The sequence below is a fragment of the Myotis davidii genome, unplaced genomic scaffold (assembly GCF_000327345.1).
Source record: "Myotis davidii unplaced genomic scaffold, ASM32734v1 scaffold1453, whole genome shotgun sequence".
Taxonomy (NCBI): domain Eukaryota; kingdom Metazoa; phylum Chordata; class Mammalia; order Chiroptera; family Vespertilionidae; genus Myotis; species Myotis davidii.
Genome location: NW_006284441.1, coordinates 401,808 through 420,476, shown reverse-complemented (window position 1 = coordinate 420,476; position 18,669 = coordinate 401,808). Strand labels below are relative to the sequence as shown.

The window sequence follows — 18,669 nt, the reverse complement described above, 5'->3', positions numbered from 1 at the left end:
CCCTCTACTGGGCATGAGCTCGGGGTCCGCCCCACGGCTGCGCGCTCTCCAGCGACACCTGGGCTCCCCGGAGGTAGGGCCGGTTCCCGTCCCTTGGGCCTGGGCTCAGACCTGGAAGCCGGGGACACAGCTGGGAGAACGGTGCGCACAAGGCAATGGTGGGTGGAGGGGAGGGCCCAGTGGGGACGGATGGGGGACAGGTCAGCCGAACTGCACTTCAGTGTGTCCCCACAGCCTCCATGATCCCCACCCCAGGGACATTTTGGGATCTCTGTCCCCAGGCTATTTACTCTAACTGCTGCCTCCTTGAGGCTGGTGTGGACACAAGGCTTGTCCTGTTCCTCTCCTGGCCTAGGGCAGAGGCATGGAGCCAGTCAGCAGCCCGCTGACCACACATGTGCTGGACACTGCCTCAGGGCTCCCGGCCCAGGGCCTCTGCCTCTGTCTGTCGAGACTCGAGGATCACGGCCAGCAGTGGACAGAACTGAGGAGAAGGTAGGTTTGGGGTAGCACTGAGTCCAGAGCTCCTCCCCCACCAAGGTGCACCCCCCCCCCCCCCCGCCCCCCCGGGGCACTGTATGGCTCTTAGATGCAGGGACTCTTCAGCCGTCTTGGCACAGGTTAAAACATTCTTTTTCAGCCTTTTTAAACCACACAGCAGCGGAATCGGCTGCTTGACCTTTCATTCTTCCTAAGTCTGTTTGGATGGCATCATTGGCTGAAAAGATGCCTCTCCGGTCAGGGGTCAGGGGTCAGACTCCACTGGTTAAGGCCTGAGGAGGAATCCGGAAGGCTCCCCTGTCACCAGACAGCACTTTCTCCTCTTCTATTCTCACTGCAGCCTAATGGCCCTTCCACAGAGACAGGGACCACCCGCACCACACCTGGCAGCTGCGCTCTCCGTGGCCCTGGCTTCTACGCCACGCTCAGCTCTGCTGGGGGAGGCCCGGCCCAGGCTGGCATTTCTGCACTTGGTGGCCCTGTGAGCAGGGAACAGACTCTTGCTGAGGTGGCAGTGGGGAGCTGGGCCCCAAAAGTTCAGGGCCTGAGGGTGTGGAGCTTGTCCCCTCCCTGTTCAGCCCCTCACAAAGGCTGCGGGCCCAGGTCCCATCTGAAGGTCAGCTGTGGTCTTGGAAGAACACATGGAGTCCCCTGGGGGGTCACAGGGCCCATTCCCAACACCCACAAGTGCTGGTGAGTGATGCTCTCTGTGGCCACAGTGCACGCTCACCGGCCTGCACAGCTGGGGACATGGAGACAGGAACAGGAACTGACCCAGAAAGCCACACACACAGACAACATGACTCATCCAGGTTATAAAACAATAGGAATAATAGAACCCATCTTACATTTTTTCCGTGTATAAATAAGCATACTTAAAAATAGAGAGTATCTGGAAAAATATAGGTCAAACGAAGTGACGATTGCTCCAGGGGTGGATTGTGGGAGGTTTTCCCCTTTCCTGCTTCTCTGTGCTGTGGAACAGCTGTTCCGGAACCCCGGGCACCAGAGTCTCTCCCAAGTCAGGCTGCAGGGCGTCTGAGGATGTGAGGTGTGGAGACCCAGACAGCCAGGCAGGGGTGCACCTCATCCCCTCTCTCCCCAGCTACACCAACCCCGATGGACGCTGCCCTGGGCTCCTGCTGCCAGGCCAGATGAAGGCGGGCACCTACAAGCTGACCTTCGACACCGAGGGTTACTGGAAGAAAAGGGGGCAGGACAGCTTCTACCCGTACGTGGAGGTGAGGGCCACAGGCTGGCATGGAGGTGGAGTCCTGTGATTCACCATGACCCTGAGGTCCCGCAGTAGGCAATACCCCTCCCCCCTCTCCCAGGGCAGTGGCAGGCTGTGAGTGCACCTGCTTTGAACTCCCAGGAGAAAAGTGTCCCTGCCCTGGCCCTGGGTCAGGCTGTGGGGAGCAGGGTCGAGAGTGACTCAGCCCCTGTGGACACAGGTGTTGAACAAGCCCTGCCCAATTCACTGGGCCCAATCTTGCTGCCTCCCCCTTCACCTGACCCGATTTCAGGGTGGGCCCCTTGGGAAGCTTGGCAGGCCCAGGGGCCCTCAAGCCAGGAGCTGTATCTAGAGCAGATCCAGCCTTGTCAACAGCCTTGTCTCCAGTTCACCGTCAGGCGCTGGCTGGTCTGGGGCTCCCTGGGAACCAGCCCTTGGCCCGCAGTCCGGCTTCTCCCGGGGAGCTCTAGGGACAGGCCCTGGCTCCCCCTGGTGCCTTCTGTTCCCAGGTCGTTTTCACCATCACAAACGAAACCCACAAGTTCCACGTCCCCCTGCTACTGAGCCCATGGTCCTACACCACCTACCGAGGGAGCTGACCACCAGCTGGCCCGAGAGCACCAACGCCCTCACTGTGGCCTGAGCCGCCCCCAGACCTGCACAGGGCTCCATGTTCCTCACGGGGCCTCAGGTCCCACTTCCTGGGGGAGGTTCTGGCCCCCAATTCCTAGTGGCACTGTGACTTGGGCATCAATAAAGTTATGTGGCACCTGCAGGCTGCTGCAGTCAATGGGCAGAGCCATGCTGGTGCTGCCCAGCCTGAGGTGTGTGTATGGTGGCGTGGGGACAGCTGGAAGGGAAACAGACTGGCCATGGCCCTGGCACTGCTTCTACCACAGTCGTGCACCAGGACACGCAGCAAACATGAAAGCCTTCATTTGCTGACCCAACAAATCAAAAAACACACCTGCTGTCCGTGGGTGTAAAAGGGGGTGTTATGCAAGGAGAAGTCCTGGGTGGGGGCTATGTTGGGGTGCTCACAAGTCCCGCCGGGCCCTGGCCCAGGGTCTGCCCAACCACGGCCGTCTCCAGGGGCTTGAAGCCCACGTTGTCCAGAGGGATCCCGAAGGCCAGGAGCTTCGCCTCGTAGGTGCGCAGCAGGTCGCTGTGGGCCTGTGGGGAAAGCGCATGTTGGGAGGGGCCAGGAGCCCAGCAAGGGCTGCCCCCTGGGCAAGGGCAATGCCAAGGCTAGCCCTCACTTAGGGCACCCAGCTCTGTGGAGGGTGGGAAGGAGGGACCACAAAGAATACTGATGGGGAGCACAGGTGACCCCCACATCCCAGAAGAGCTCAGGTATGGGCACCAGTGCTGCCAGGTCCATGGACATGGTTCCGTCCCCTCTGGAAAATAGGCGTTTTTAAAAGGGGGAATGTCGTCGGTGGCTGCAGGGTCTGAAGAGGTGATGCCTGAGAAATGCTTGGCGCGTGGCTGACTCAGAACTAACGCTGCAGAGGGCACAGTGCCCTCACCGTCCTCACACCCAGTGCAGGGACTGGGGTCGAGAGTTAGAGGGGAACTGAGTGTAGCTCCAGAGAGCACTGCCCTTCATGGGGCTCAGGCCTCCTGACAACCAGATACAACTTATGCAAATCCTCCCCAGAGCTGCACAGGCCAGTAGTTGCCACCGATTTTGTGTGTACGAGTTTCAGGGTGTCGGGGCGTCCAGAGAAGGGTCGGATGGGCAGGTGAGGCTGGGAGGGTCGAGGGAAGGCCCAGCACCTCACACGCCTTCATCTTGAGGCTGCACAGCCCGGGGCTTGCACGTAACAGAAGCAGCAGAAAAAAGAATTATGGGCACGTCTGAGTCACCCGTGAGGTGCTGCCCTTGGTAAATGCGTGCCCAGGCAGCTATGTGTCTGCATGACCACAGGCAAAGCCCAGATACCTGTGGGGAATGCCAGAGCCAGGGCGCCGGGTGCAGGGCCCAGGCCGCTGGGACTCATGGGACAGACAATAGTGGGGGGAGGGAGGTCAAACAGGCCTCAACGCCAATGCGCACTTTGGGCACAGAAATGGTGTGCAGCACTCATTGGACTCACAGAGGACAAAGGGTAGACCTGTGTCTGCTCCCCGCTTGCAGGTGCGGAGGAAGCCCCTCCCATCGCCCCAGAGGCCAGGAGGGTGGGAGAGTGAGGGTCACACGACAGGGATGTGGGGGTCAGGAAGAGCTGCTGGAAGAGCCGAGCCCCCTCCTTTCCCAAGGGTGGCCCTGGAGGAACACCAAGGCAGGCGGGGCTGCCCTAAGCCATAGGCAGCTGGACCCTCAGGCTAAGGTAGGAATCGCAGGGTCATGGGTGGGGGCGTGCACTAAGGCAGGTGGGGCTCCTCGTACCTTGCAGACACGGGCCAGCTCGTACTGGAGGTCCTTGATGGTGCTGTTCTTCGATTCCAGAACGTCCTGAGGAGAGAAATGCAGGCCTGAGTTTGAGACCTGTCTTTGGGCCAAGACAGACTGGGCAGCTGTAGGTCTGGCATCTGGACTCTAACGGTGACCCCAGATGTCCAGGGAATAGTGGCCTGGCCCCATTCCTGTGTGTCCACACAGGGAGCAGGCTGCAGAAAGATCCCCCAGGAAGAAAGGGAGACGGCGCCTGCCTCTGGAAGGAGATGGGTGCTGAGAAGTGAGAGGTGCAGGCCTGGTGGGTTCCAACCAGGACAGCCAAGAGCCAACCCACACCCACCCTAGCCATTGGTGCAGCTGCAGTGACCCTCGTGGGTGAGACTGTTTTTTATCCCCCTCATCACATCACTGGTGCTCCACAGGGGCAGGGGCACACAGTCAGAGATGAGCCCCAGACCCAGGACCCCAGTGCTGCCTACCCAGACAAGGCCCCTCCTATGTGCCTGCAGTGCCCCAGGCCCCCTGCCCCAAGCCGGTCCCAAGGGACACGGGTCCCACAGGCACTGTGGCCCACTGAGCCAGGACACAGGAACGACCTCACCTTGGCTTCCCCAGCCCCTCCCCCATTGTGACAAGTCCATCCTGCTCAGCCTTTCCTGCAGGTCCCTGTGGGCTCTTGGATCCAGTCTGTCCTCCCCAGAACCTTCCACAGTCCTCCCAGCCCCAAGCTCAGGGACACAGCTGACAGCTTCAGAATCTCCCCCCACCCCAGCTGGCAGCACCAAGTGCCAGCTGCAGGCCCCGGGGCAGGCTGGGTGCGGGAGCGGCTGCCATGCTTTACCTACAGGTGTGACCTGACAGGCTCAGCCTCTGGGCCTCGGATGGTGTGAGCCAAAGGGGGTTCATGTTCACCTGAACTGCGGACGTGACTCACTGGTTGGATGGAGCACTGGCCCGCACACCGAAGGGTCTCGGGTTCGGTTCCCAGTCAGAGCACACACCCAGGTTGTGAGTATCATCCCCAGCTCCGATCGGGGCAAGTGTGCAGGAGGCAACGAATTGATGTGTTTCTTTCACATTGATGCATCTCTCTCTCTGTCAAGACAATGGGAACATATCTCTGTTGCAGGCTCTTCCCCATCTGGGTCCCTGGTCAGGGCGCGTGCAGGAGGCAACCAATCCATGTGTTTCTTTCACATCAATGTTTCTCTCTGTCTTTCGCTTTCTCTTCCACTCTTCCAAAAATCAACAGAAAAATATTGTCAGGTGAGGATTAACAAAAAATAAATATAATAAAAATACATAAAAAATAAATGTTTTTTCAATGATGCCTATGCTACCGCTCAGGATAACACACACCGCATCCGGATGGTGAGGAGGCCTTAAACCGATGCCCCAGGTCTCTCTCCATGAAGACCCCGTCCAACCTGGAGGGATCTGCTTCTGGGACAGGCGTCTGGGGGGAGACATGCAGGCAGCTGCACACCTGGCTCTGTCTCCCAGGTCCCCGGCCTGGCAGTAGCAGGTGGCCCAGTTGGCTGGGAGCTGAGCATCAGCCACACTCCCCTGGCAGCACCAAGACCCCTTACCTCACATCACCAGTTCTGTGTGTGACAACCCCACTCCCACATCAGGTCGGGGAGCAGAGGGACAAGGCCCACCTACAGGTTCTGTGGGGCTCCGCCTGCGAGGCAGGAGCGACCCTGACACCTCAGCTGACCTGCTGGCCTGAGGAAACAGAGGTCTCACCTGCCCTGACCACTGCTGCACCCGGTGCCGGGCCATCCCAGCACAGAAGGTGCCATGAACAGCTGGATTCAGGTCAACAGATGCTCTAGCCTCTGCCCAGACGTAACTCCCTCCGGGAAGCCCTGCCTGACTGCCCAGCTGGGACACAGCTGAGCGGCTTCCCTGCGAGTACAGGGGACTCAGCTGCCCCCAGGCCCATGTCTGAGTCAGCTGCCAGATGCCCAAGAACTCAGGCCCACAAGTTCCAGAACAGTTCAGACCTAGAGCCTCACAGGCTAAGCTGAACCCACCCTAAGCAGCAGTAGCAGTGAGCTGAGCTCTGAGTGAGAGCAAGTGTGGGGAGCCTCTCCCCAGGACTAAAGATGTTGTTCACTGGAATGATGCAAGCTGCACATGCTTGGGGTGTCGACAGGAGACAAGTGACCCCCAGCCAGAGCCCCTGCAGGCCACCTGCCAGGGCAGGAGCATGGGCACCGTCCAGCTGCCACCCAGAGCCCATCTGGGACCTACCTCCAGCTTGTGAGACAGCAGGGTCAGGGTGGCAGGGTCTAGGTTGGAGGCTGTCAGCACCTCATTGAGCTGCAGCTCCTTCTTCTCCATGGCGGCACTGAGGGCCTGCAGCTTGCGCTCCAGGAGCAGGTTCTTGAAGCCCGTCTTCTGCTGCACCTCCAGGATGGCTGCCGTAAACTTGCTGTAGAGCTCATCCCGCTCCCGCTGCACCTGAAGGGACGCCTCCGCTGGGCCATCTCGCTGGCAAGAAGCCCTCCCACTTCTGCCCCTGGGCCAGAACACACCTTTCACTGTGCTGTCTGCACCGTGCCCACCCACAGCCAGGGAAACCTGTGGCGTCGACACTGCCTGCCCCCCCACTCTCTGCAACAGAAGTAAAGGTGTGCAGCTGTACACACCATGGGAGGCAGGAGGACACGCCAGTGGACGTGAACCTGGCCCATGGTGTGCCCTGCTCTGGCCCATGGCACACCCTGCACTGGCCACAGAGAACCCTGCACTAACAAACAGGGCACAGGTGGCAATGCTCTGCCCTAGGCAGACCCCAGACTCTGCAAGGAGGACCTCTCAGGCTCATGGAAATCTAAGAAAAGCACATTCAATAAGACATTCTCCGCCAATTATACATCAGCAGAGTGGAATTCCGGGGAGCTGATGCAGCAGGAAGTGACCCTTGGGCACTTTGGGTGAGATCACCCCAAAGGACAGGCCTTATCTAAAATCTGAATGCAAACCTTCCACCACGAGGAACTGACTTTCCTAAGGAGGCTCCCACAGGTGCACAAGATAAGCTGACACTAGAGGACGAGCAAGGGCGTCCCTAGGGGCACCAGCTGCATATGGCGGCACTTGCGGGGGGCGGAGGGGGTGGGGGCATGGGCAACACCAGAATGAGCTGCTATGCAGGTGCAATCTGGAAGCCGCGGGACAGACCTGCGAGATGGAAGGTGCTGCCTCTAAGGCAGGAAGTCCCACCCACGCTGGACACACAGGAGGAGCTGGGAGGAGACTCGGAAGCTGTTACCACTCGTGAGGATCAGCGCTGAGCAGCAGGGGAACTCTCCTGTTTTTACTGAGACTCAGGACTCCATGAGGTCCTCCCATGTGCACATACTAATCTGGTACTAGATCATGGATGTAGAGGAAAAAGGTGCCGGCTGGAGAGGCCAGGCTGCCTCTGTGTGTTTCACACAGAGGGGACAGGTGGGCAAACTGCTCCCACCAGGGATCTGCTCTGTGTGAGACCCAGGCCTCCCCAGAACGTGCCCCGGGCTTCCTCGAAGGCTGCGTAGGGTGAGGAGCAGCAACAGGACCTCCTGGAACCGGTCCTGGCTGGGCTGCTGGCTGCTCACCTGGATAAACCGCTGCTCCAGCACCTCGTGCTCCCACTGCAGGCCCTTGAGCTCTTTCTCTGAAACTTTCAAACGTGCCTTTGTGCACTGCCGAGAGAAGAGGGTGGGGCACAGAAGGCACTCAGGACTCAGGCATGCACACAAGGAGGCTCCTGGAGATGGCAAGGCCAGGAATACTCGCCAGGAAGAACTGGCTCAAAGACACAAGTGGCTCATCCCACCAGGGCAGTAATGGGCACCAACTCTACATCCCCCTCCCCCTCCTCCCCTCCCCGCCATCTCCAGTCACAGAAAACAGAGATTCAGACACCCTCCTGCCCTAAGGGCCAAGCCCTGCACAGGCCCCAGGAGCCATCTCATGGATGTCCCTTCTCTCCTGAGCCCAGGAGCCAAGGGGGGGCGGGGGCGGTGAAGGCAGTGACACTCACAACCAGGATCTGCTTGTCCCTTTCGTGGTCGCCCAGTTTCTTCTGCATCTCGCTCATCTCCTCCCGAGCCTTCTGCAGCGGTTCCGCCAGGCGCCGGTTCTGCGCAGACACCTCCAGCATCTCCTTCTCGAGGTGCTCCTCCTTCTTCCGCATGTCTTCCATCTGCTCCTGTGGGCACAGTCGTGTGCAGGAGGGCTCAGCAGGCAGGGCCAGGGCTGCGAGCTCACCTGCCACAGGCATGTCCTGCCGCTGTGGGCACACAGGCCAACGAGACCTGTTTTATGTACAAACACACACCTACTCTGAATGTTCTGGGAACGAGGTTTTCATGAAATCAGGTTTGTTCAGTGCGCCATGAAGGGCATTCTGCTTTGTGGAAACCTCATCCCTGACAGCACCTGGGTGGCAATGACACCTGCCCATGACTATAAGCTAGGCTCCAACCACAGTCCTGCTTGAGCCTTTACTCTCAGAACAGACACTGTCCTACTCATTCTCCTGCCCGACATTAGGGCAACAGCCTGTTTTCAGCTACAGGTATAGGGAGGTTACATTCCCTGTGAATTTCAATCAAGGACAGGGAAGGGCATTAACAGAGTTTCATAAGGGATAGTGCGTCTGGGGGCGAAGAGCTGCGTGTGGACCCGGCGTGGCCCCAGCACCTTGAGGGAGTTGATGAGGGCCAGGTTGTTGAGGGTGATGTCGTTGTAGTAGTTCTTCATGTCTGTGAACGCCTCCTCGTGCCGCTGCATCAGCGTGCTGATCTGGCCGTTCTTCCTCTCCTCCACTTCGTGGATCTCCGTCTTTCTCCGCAGGTCGAGCTCATCCCTCAGCATCTTCATCTTCTTGTCATACTTGGCCTCAATTTCTGCAAGGCAGCAGCACCCACGGCAGCTGAGCAGAGAGCAGCCAGCAGTGCCAGTGCTGCATGCTCACCTGCACAGGACGGGGCTTCCCTGGGTTTTCCCGCTGACGCTCAGAGGACACGTGAGGCACACACCACGCGTGCTGTCCTCCAGGCCCTGCGACTCCACCCCTGCAGGGGCTCGCTAGCGACGCGTCAGCCCATCCCGTGGTCCCCAGCCATGACCCGTGTGCCATCCAGTCACAACACAGGGCCGTGTGACTCAAACTACACAGACAGCCTCGGGCCAGGAGCCATGGGAAAGACTAAGAACACTGCCCACGAGACTGATGACTACCCCCTGCTCCGAGGCACCACTACTGACGGGAGTGGGGAAGTGGGTGGTGACCACAGCCTCCCTCAACTGACATAGAAAACTCCTGGTTCTGGGATGCTGAGAGGTCCGTCAGCCTTAAAAGTGACCACATTCTCTCTCCTCGCAGGTCCGGGCTGTGTTGACCTGGTTTGCCAGCCTGGGAAGGTAAGCCCTGGGGGGAGTCACGCTCTGCTGGGACGGCGCCGCAGGGAGAAGACACTGACCTCGCACTTGCCTCTCAAAGTCGTTGCGCAGCTTGGTGATCTCCTCAGTGTGTTTCTGCAAAGGTGGAAGCCGGCCGTCACGAGACGACAGAGAAGCCGCTCGGCAAACCCTCTGCTGTTCTGGCGGGTCCCGGCGCTCCCAGCGCACACACCACATCCAGAACAACATGGTTTTGGTAACTTCCACATTTCAAAACTCACTTGGCTAAAGTCAGCTCTGAGCCTGAGAAAATGTTCTCAGAGATTCTAAGGACTGACAGCAGCCGGCGGCCCCTTGCTAGCCTGCCTGCAGGCGGAGCCATGGCCGCAGTGTCCAGACCCAGGGGCCTGCCACATCCTCTGCTGTGGCTTAGAGCAACCCTAAGAACTTTTTCCAATAGACGGCTATTGTATCAATTCTGAATATAAAGTGGTAATTATTTCTATAGCAGTATTTTTACACAAAAGGGAACTCTGACCACATAACCAATCTTTATACAAGCCTTGGGTAAGCCGACAGCCTCCCATCACTGAATTCACTGGAAACCAGCCTACTGTGTGCCTGTGTCAGGAGAGATCAGACCACTCGTTTTTATTTATGTATTTACTGAATCTTCACTCAAGGATATTTTTTTCCCCATTGATTTTTAGAGAGTGGAAGGGACAGGGAGAGTCAGAGAGAAACATCAATATGAGAGAGACACATTGACTGGTTGCCTCTAGCATGGCCGGGGATCGAGCCTACAACCGAGGTCCATGCCCTTAAACCAGAATCAAACCCTTGACCCTTCAGTCTGCAGGTTGACACTCTAACCATTGAAACAAACCAGCTGGGGCCATTCTTGGGGGTCCAACTCTTTCACACCCTCAGCCTTGGCTGCAAACCCTTCAGTTTCTGTTTTCCAGATGCAGTGGAGCCTGGCTCCCTAAACAGGAGACAAATGTGCTGACAAAGTCTTCCCAACCTGCCACCAGGAGGAGCCTCTGAAAACCAAAGTCACATGCACTCTCTCTGCCCAAATGCCCCACAGGCCAGACTCAGCCAGGGCCCAAGCCCGGGCCTCCCCGTGGTTTCTGAGGCCAACGAGCTAGGACCTACCTGTTCCTCTGGCCTTCATGCGGCTCATCCCCTACCTCTTCTCCTGGCCTGGTCTCCCCAGCCTGGATCAGATCTTACTGCCTTTACCCAAATGTCACCTTCTCAGTGAGCCATTCCCAGAACTCCATGTAGGAAAATGCAACCCACTCTCATTCCCATTGCCCCACTCACTCTGTCCTTCCTTATAGCCGAGGGATGTGCTGTGCGGATCTGACACATGATTTTGCCTTCTCTGTTGTGTGTAGTTTCTCCTTTGCAGACCACGTGCCACACGTAGAAAGGCATTTTATCAGTCCTCCCAGAGATCAGAACGAGGCCTGGCACCTTCCGGGCACCCCCACCATCCTCGCTCAGAATTGACCAAAATCTCTCAAAAGGCAGTCAGGTGCCCATGGGCCCAGCTTGTATGACAAGCCGCCGTGTGCCTGTGGACTGGGGTGCTGGACACCTCAATGACTGTGTGTTTCCCAATGCACCTGACAGCCTGGGAGCGCAGCTGGGTGTCAGGTGTCAGGAGCACATGCAGAGGAACCCTGACTGGTTTTCCTCATGTCAGTTTGTTGCTCAAGTCGGAGACAGAATTCTGTACTTGACACCAAAGCGGATCTGCCTAGCTGCACGTTTTAAAAAAATATTTCAATTAATTGCCAAAATGCGGGAGTTTTTAAACAAAAAATTTGAATTCCCAGTTGCTGTTCAACACCCAGCTGCCAATGGATGTACCCACCAGCCGCAGGTTCTTCACCACCACCTCGTTGGCCAACTCCTGCTCCTTGAGCTCCACCTTCAGTGCCCGCATGTCCTTGCGCAGCGTGCCCTCCTGCGTGCGGTGCTCCTTCTGGGCCAGCTTCATGGCCACGGTGCCCTCCGCCTTCATCTCCGTCAGGTTGTTCTGGTGCTCGTACAGCAGGTGCTTCACCTTCTGCTTGTAGACCTGCGGGCAGGAGAACGACCACTTACTCACCGGCACACACACACACACACCTGCACACGCATGCTCACCTGCTCGCATGCACACACATGCTCACCCACACACACTCCTGCACACCCATGTTTGCCGGTATGCACATCATCTTTTACAAAGAATACCTTTAGGCTCCCAGGGTGAAAGACACAAAGGGCTGTAAACCCAGAACAAGGAGATGAAATGCCTCTCACCCTGACCAACATCGCAGGAGTGACCCAGCGGGACAGGTGGCGGCCCCACTCACCTTGATCTCCACCTGGTGCCGCTCCTCGGCCTCCTCCATCTCCCGGTCTTTGTTCCGCAGCTCAGCCTTCTTCTCCTCCAGCTGCCGCCGGGTGATCTCCCAGAAGGTGTGGATTTTGTCCCGCTCCAGCTGGAAGTAGTTGCGCTCCTCCCGCTCTCGGTCCAGCTCCTCACGGATGCGGCCGATGTGCCCCTCCACCTGCAGGCCGAGCAACCTGTGAAGGACCCAGCAGGGCCCACCCACCCGGGGGGGCACATGGAGGAGAAAGGCAAGCGAGAGGGAGGGGTCCCTCTCATCTAAAAATCCTTCAGAGCTGAAAGGAGGTAAAGCACAGTGCATCTGACTCAGGCCTCCACAGAAGACAACATCCCCATGTCATGGCCTTTGGTGCCACTCAGAGTGTAACAGGCTCCCACCTACTGTGACTGTCTCACAGTTAGATCTTGCCATGACTCAATAAATACATTTCTTAGAAACATGCACTTTCTAGCTTCTCTTAAAAAAATCAGAAAATAGCCCAGCAGGTGTGGCTCAGTGGTTGAGAGTCGACCAATGAACCAGGAGGTCAGTTTGATTCTAGGTCAAGGTACATGCCCCAGGTTGCAGGCTCAATCCCACTGTAGACATGCAGGAGGCAGCCAATTGATGATTCTCTCTCATCATTGATGTTTCTCTCTCTCCTCTCCCTCTACCTTCCTCTCTGAAATCAATAAAAGTATATATTAAAAAATTAGAAAACAGCCCCGGAGTTGGACGCACAAAAGGTGGCTGTTCAGGGGCCTGTCTGCAGCTGCCTGGCTCTCACTGCCACCTGGACCCTGGGCCCTGGGCCCTGGCACCAGACGCTGCCGAGGTGTCCATGCCACTGCAGACACACCACCGCAGGTCAGGGCTGTCTCCACAGGGACCGGAAGTACACGGGGAGATAAGAAACAGTTCAACTGCTGGGGCGATGCAGTGTGCAGCCAGTGAGCTCTCCAGAACACAGACTGGCCCCACCACCCTCTGCTTCAACCGGTTTCCCTGCAGGGCCAGTTCTCACTTAATGTCACCAACAGGTCCTGAAGCTGTGAAGACAAATGACGTGTAAGGAGACCAATGTTACCACTGGCTAAGTGACACAAGAGCTAAGTTCCCCTGGCGTCTCATCAACATTGTAACGCTACGTTATTTAAGGACCGGCTGTAAAACAAAGTCCCTCTTACCATCAAGGGCCCTTGCTCAACATCCAGCTTCAGCTCATATGACTCCGTTAGTCTGCTTTGTATTTATTTTTATCTTAACACTATGCAAAGACAGTCAGGGTTCTGACAGCAACACCAGTTGACACAGACCCCGCAGGTCCGTGGCAGATGCACACGGGCAGTCCCATCGTCAGAACACGGAGGCTGGAGTGGGCACCAGTTTCCTCTCGTGGTTTGCCATGTGCTGCAGTTTTCAGGGGCCTTTTAGTTAAAATTGTCATTACACAGTTATGTTATCTAGCCCCTGCCTTCATCAACAAGGACACGTGGACACAATAATTCCTAATGTTTCATGGTAAATAAACAAGAAGACTATAATGCATGTACTATGAAAACAGCTCCGTAGCGTCAGATGCATGAAGGGGTAAAACTGAAAGGGAATACAAAAAAAAAATGAAAAACAGCTTTTATACCAGAAAAAAAATTTGCTTCCAAATTCTTACCAGCCTATTAAAAAGTTCTTCAATACTGTGCCTGAGAGCTTTGGAGCTGACAGGGATTATGGAGATGGGGAAGGATATGCTGGTTTAAACAGAGCTGCAGGAGCCAGAATGGGGGAGATGGGCACAGAGGGCAAGATGAGGGGTGTACTGGTCTGACAGAGGTTCATGCAGACAAACAGCCAGGGGGATGAGACGGAACAGCACCCACCCACGCACTCCACCCAGGACTAGACCAATGCACAGGGCCAGCCTGCTCACCTGCTCCTTGGTCATGTCCTCCGGAGCAAGCCCGTCCACAACCGGGGTGCCTTTGCCCTTCCCTTTCTTTTTGGGTGCCTGTGGTTAAAAAGAGAGGCCTGGGTAAGGGAGGGAGGCGTTGGGTAATGGATTCCCTTTCAGGTTGGCTCTGGTCCCCTCCTGGGCATTCGGGGGGGTGAGGGGTACCTGATTGGAGCCTCCCTCTCCTGCTCACTGTCTTGTGCCCACCCGCCTGCAGCACATCACTCTACCCTAAGCTCCCACCCTTAACCACACGCACATTCTCTGCTGGCACCTTTGGAGCAGCAAGAAGGAGAAATCTTCCTTTTCAGAAGAGAACATTTTTTCCCCTCGGAGATTAAGGGAAGGAAACTGGACCAAATCCACTCCTTAATACATGGCAGAGACTGCCTTGGTGTGGGTGCAAAATGTACTGGGCCTCAAAAGGGAGAACCCCAATACCAGCCTCAGATGTGACCGTGTGGGCTATGTTTGGTAACCACCACAGAGAATCACGCAAGAAACTTTTGATATGTGTTGGCAGAAATGCCTCGATAGCAATGATCAGGACGATAATATGAGACTGTCTTTGTTCCAAATACGAAGCTCCTCCAGAAGTTCTGGTCTGGGGGACCACAGCACCCACCCACCGAGGGGCCTGCTCAGCCGTCAGGCCTCTTTTACCAGCTTTGACCAGATGGCAGAACCTTCCAGGCCACTCCCTTCCTGAGCAGGCACTGAATTTCCAAGTCCTTATCCTCTGCCCTCACTTCTCTCAACTGTCTGTGGCCCACACTTGTGTGTGTCTATATGTGTCTGTAACGCTTTTTGTGTCTATATCTCTCTGATTACAAAACAATTCTGTGGAAGTCTTATAAACATAGAGAAACAAAAAGAATATCATGTCCCTAAAGCTAGTAATAAGTAGAAGTATTTTGGTGGCCTTCATCCAGTTGATATTCAAACACCCATCCACTGACACCTTCCCTCCTAATGTACTAATTAATCCCTCTACTCCAAGAAGTCTGCCATCAGAGGTCCTTCACCCTTAGCTTCTGGGACATTCACAGCCGAATACAGCGGCTCCCCACCAGACTCCTCTCCACCAGCTACCTGCCCCATGCATCTGCCTGGGAACTGCGCTACCGACAACTCCTCTATGGGGTGGGTGGCGGTGGGGACAGCGGACGGCCCTGTCACGTGTGAGAGACAAATGAGGTCTGACTGCTCCCAGCCTCTCCGAGGAACCAGCATTTCCGCACCGCTGGCCCTGCCCTGGGCGTCCATGAAACTGGACATTCTGCCCAGGACCCCGTGCTGTACAGGGACCTGCAACCGCCCTGGCGCCCTGGTTTCTCCATCCCGGAGACTGGGGGTCCTAGGTTATCCCCTGCGCCCCATTGCCCTGTTTGGGGACACGTGTGCCCCAGGCCCCTGGGAGAGCCCAAGGCTATGACGGGCTGAGCCTTCCGGTCCAGGAAGGGCATCCCTCGGGGTCTCTGCGCCCAGGGCCGGCTCCCGGGGGCCGGCTCCGCGTCCTCCTCACCATGGCTCCCGGCGTCCGGACCCGCAGCGACCCCCACGACCCGAAGACAAAAGCTCACACTCCGCAGAGGCTGCGCTGTCTCCCAGCAACCGCTGGGCGGTCTCGCGAGAAGTATCGAAGATCCTCGCGAGACTCCGCACGCAGCCACAAGCCCTGGCAACGGTGGGAGCGCGTCCCTACCAACGCGCGCTGGGCCCAGTCCCGTGTTGCGGAAGTCGGGTAGGTTTTGTCTGCAGCTGGGCATCATCCACACCCGTGATCTCCCCGACAGCGAAACGCGTTTCCGTTGCTGGATATACGTGTACACTGCCGCCCTTGCCCGCTGTTTCGTCCACTTTAACCTACAATGCCTAGAAAAGCACTTATCGGTGCTTGATAAAAATGCCTTTAATGAAGGAGGGAGGGAGGAATTATCCAAATTAGATTCAAAATTTGGGCTGAGACTCTCCCCGTGAGCCTGACCTCACCCTGTCCACCTCTGAAGATTCCTTCCCTGCTGGTCTGGTGAGGATGCAAAATAGCCAGGTTTCCACAAACCATCTGATTAAAAAAATGTAAGGAAGCTCCAAAGTTTAGAAATCACGAAGTGTCCCCTTCACAGAAGTAAACAGCTCAGCCTGAAGAAGCTTACACACACACACACACCCGTGAGGAAAAACTAGAAACTCTGCCGGAAGACTCCAGATGGGCAGAAAAGGTGAGATATCCCTTCCTTTCCTAACCAGGTTACAATTTCTGAAGGAATTTCCGATGCCTGACACTACAGTTACCTGCATGTATCACTATGTGTCGCCCAGAAGGCTGGGTGTTTGTCATAAGCTGGTGCCCATCTTTACACACCATTTATGGTCTTTATTTCCTGCACTCTCAATTTAGCATCCTCCTAACTCATGGTTTGGCAGCAGGTTTTTTCATCTGTTTGGGTATAAAGAGTCCACAATCTTCCCCTGCAGAGTTGCATCAGGAACACAGGGTGAGCCATGAAGAAAGGTTTGGATCTGTCTGTCCCTGCCATGGAGGGAGATGCCTTCTTTGCTCCCTGGGCTTCAGACACCATCCAGTGTCAGGGATCTGAGAACCACAGTGATGAACGGGAGGGGCTTCCTGTTTGCACAGCCAGGCCATGATTGTTCTTGGAGTGGAGCAGCCGGTTGAAAGGGCTGCATTGACCTAGCTTGCACTGAGCTGTGATTTATTTACAGCAGGCCCTGAGGCCTTTGTGCAGTCTGGTCCTGCCATGGTGCCTGGGCAGCCAAGGCCCCTGTGCCAGACACCACTGGCCTGATAGGAGCCTCCTCCCCCAAGGCCAGGCCTCCTTGAGGAAATTGTCAGGCAAAACAATGCAGCTAGGTAACACAGCGCAGTAATTATTGTTAATTAGCATTTACTTTACAGATCCATATGCTAGGTGCCTCATGCTGACTGTATTTTCCTTTAGAAGTCTGGCTCAGAGTTCCTGGATTAAATAAATGCATTAACAATGATTCCTTTCAGTAAAAAGGGCAAGAATAGGAAGGTTAGCTCAGGATAACCAGACAGGGTGTTCATTTCTCACATCAGCATGGATTCACAGAGTCCCAGAGAGAACAGGGGGGAGGGGATTGGGAAGAGATTAACCAAAGATCTTATATGCATATATACATTACCTATGGACACAGACAATAGAGTGGTGAAGGCCTGGGGTGGGGCAGGAACCAGGTGGAGGGGGCAATAAGGGGAAAAGGGGGGGCATCTGTAATACTCTCAACAATAAAGATTTTTTTTAAAGAGTTAAAAAAACAAGATCAGTCAAGAGCTGGTAATCAATGAATCGTGTGATGGGTACACGCTGGATAACTGTGTTATTCTCTCTACTTTGGTTTGAAAATGTTCTTAATAAAAAGTTAAAAGCCCTGGCCAGTTGCTCAGTGGTTAGAGCGTAGCCTGAGAATCAAAGGGTCATTGGTTTGATTCTGATCATGGGTACGTCCCTGGGAGGCAACCAATTGATGTGGGTCTCTCACATTAATGCCTCTCTCTCTCTCTCTCTCTCTCTCTCTCTCTCTCTCTCCTCGCTCCCTTCCACTCTCTCTGAAATCAATGGAAAAATATCCTCCAGTGAAGACTAACCAAAAAAAAGGAAACAAGTTAAAAATATATACTGGTCTCTGGAGGCCTTTGAAAAGACTCTCTCTCTCTGTATACATTTATTCATTTCTCAAGCAGGAATTATTATGCACTTACTGTTACAGTTACTGTGGCTGCATAACAAGTTATACCCAAAACACAGTGGCTTAATATAGTGACATATCTGTTTTGCTCATGAATCTGCCACTCAGCAAGGACTACATGGAGAGAGTGCAGCTCCTGGCTCCACACACCATCGCACAGGGAAGGGGCGTAAAGGAAACACGTGACCTCCCGAGTGGCTTGGGCTTCCTCACCGGGTGGCTGGGCTCCAGTGGAGCTTTCGGAGGTCCTCCTTCTGACCCAGCCTTGGAAGCCACAGAGCATCCTGCAACCACATGCTACTGGCCATGCTTCAAGCAGGAGGAGTAAGATGGGGAGAGTCTTGATTAGAGTAGGAGGTTCTAGAAGACGTGTGGAATGAAAAATATTGCCTGGACCATTCTGAGAAAACGCAATCTGCCACCCCAGCTGACTTTGAGCAACCAATGCCCACACCACCCCCGTGGCTCAGCTTTGTACCTGAGACGCCAAATTCTCTGCCTCTTGGGGGGCACAGAGACCAGTCAGTGGCTTACAAACTATAAGGGTTAGTTCCAGTGGGTCATTACATCGTTGCAAAGGGTTTTTAACAACCTGGATCACTGACTGCCAGTGTCTCCAAGGCCTTGGGCTCTGGGCGGCAGGAGCTGGGCTGTGCAGTGAGGTTTTGGGGAGCTGGAGTTGCATGCACTGCCCTGCCTTTGAGTGGGTGATTTGCCTGGAAGCCCCAAGTTCAGACCCACCCCCCTCCTCTGCGAGCATTTTCCGCTCTCAGCTGGGAACAAACCCTTTCTCCCCAAAGCTTTTCTTTGGTTTGGTTTGTTTTTGTAAAAGTGCAGACCTTATTGGGCTTGAACTCAGGCCCCTGGCTTTGCAGTCTTGTCAGGTTACTTACCCTCTCCGCTGAGTTTTTTCCCTGAAAAGCGAGGGTACCGTGTTCTTAGGTCACTGGGAGAGTTAATGAGAGGCTGTGCCCCAAGGGCTTGTTTGAGGTCCCAGCGCCGCAGTCTGCGTTTGGAGGTGGGACTTGAGCGAACCAATCTCTGCTTTCAGCGAGCCGGC

The 18,669-nt window shown here is 55.7% G+C and overlaps 3 protein-coding genes across 6 annotated transcripts in view; 2 read left to right on the top strand and 1 right to left on the bottom strand.

Annotated features, from left to right (window-relative positions):
• The first annotated feature begins 6 nt into the window (after positions 1 to 6).
• Positions 7 to 2,510, top strand: LOC102767818 (5-hydroxyisourate hydrolase). 2 transcript variants are annotated; one of them, XM_006754839.1, is made up of 4 exons: positions 7 to 73; positions 356 to 495; positions 1,607 to 1,742; positions 2,245 to 2,510. In XM_006754839.1, the coding sequence occupies exons 1-4, from the start codon at positions 14 to 16 to the stop codon at positions 2,332 to 2,334; spliced, it is 426 nt and encodes a 141-aa protein (XP_006754902.1). In that variant the 5' UTR covers positions 7 to 13; the 3' UTR covers positions 2,335 to 2,510. The 2 variants fall into 2 exon arrangements, with proteins under 2 accessions (XP_006754902.1, XP_006754903.1); XM_006754840.2 differs by having other exon boundaries at positions 1,607 to 1,732; positions 2,245 to 2,334.
• Positions 2,511 to 2,655: 145 nt separating this feature from the next.
• On the bottom strand, positions 2,656 to 18,638 carry GAS8 (growth arrest specific 8). 3 transcript variants are annotated; one of them, XM_006754836.2, is made up of 13 exons: positions 18,503 to 18,638; positions 17,823 to 17,969; positions 15,580 to 15,749; positions 13,854 to 13,931; positions 11,909 to 12,106; positions 11,425 to 11,631; positions 9,620 to 9,674; positions 8,838 to 9,043; positions 8,176 to 8,343; positions 7,748 to 7,834; positions 6,396 to 6,605; positions 4,128 to 4,193; positions 2,656 to 2,908 (listed from the first exon to the last, which is right to left on the bottom strand). In XM_006754836.2, exons 4-13 carry the CDS (start codon positions 13,866 to 13,868, stop codon positions 2,759 to 2,761), a joined length of 1,362 nt encoding a protein of 453 aa, XP_006754899.1. In that variant the 5' UTR covers positions 13,869 to 13,931; positions 15,580 to 15,749; positions 17,823 to 17,969; positions 18,503 to 18,638; the 3' UTR covers positions 2,656 to 2,758. The 3 variants fall into 3 exon arrangements, with proteins under 3 accessions (XP_006754899.1, XP_015427602.1, XP_015427610.1); XM_015572116.1 differs by lacking the exons at positions 15,580 to 15,749; positions 17,823 to 17,969; positions 18,503 to 18,638 and adding an exon at positions 15,400 to 15,545; XM_015572124.1 differs by lacking the exons at positions 15,580 to 15,749; positions 17,823 to 17,969; positions 18,503 to 18,638 and adding an exon at positions 13,114 to 13,353 and having other exon boundaries at positions 13,854 to 14,490.
• The window catches only part of DBNDD1 (dysbindin (dystrobrevin binding protein 1) domain containing 1), a 12,122-nt gene continuing 8,853 nt past the window's right edge, over positions 15,401 to 18,669 (top strand). The window contains exon 1 of the mRNA XM_015572044.1: positions 15,401 to 15,618. Within this exon, the coding sequence (XP_015427530.1) occupies positions 15,401 to 15,618 (218 nt within the window). The remainder of the gene's footprint in view (positions 15,619 to 18,669) is intronic.

Excerpts from the sequence above, each read along its gene's own strand:
- LOC102767818 (XM_006754839.1), top strand. The coding sequence starts at position 14 with ATGAGCTCGGGGTCCGCCCCACGGCTGCGCGCTCTCCAGCGACACCTG. Across the intron at positions 74-355 it reads GACACCTGGGCTCCCCGGAG|GGCAGAGGCATGGAGCCAGT; the intron begins GTAGGGCCGGTT and ends CTCCTGGCCTAG. Across the intron at positions 1,743-2,244 it reads GCTTCTACCCGTACGTGGAG|GTCGTTTTCACCATCACAAA; the intron begins GTGAGGGCCACA and ends TTCTGTTCCCAG.
- GAS8 (XM_015572116.1), bottom strand. Across the intron at positions 9,675-11,424 it reads TGGTGAAGAACCTGCGGCTG|AAACACACTGAGGAGATCAC; the intron begins GTGGGTACATCC and ends CCACCTTTGCAG. Across the intron at positions 6,606-7,747 it reads TGGAGCAGCGGTTTATCCAG|GTGCAGCGGGAGCGGGATGA; the intron begins GTGAGCAGCCAG and ends GCGTCCCTTCAG.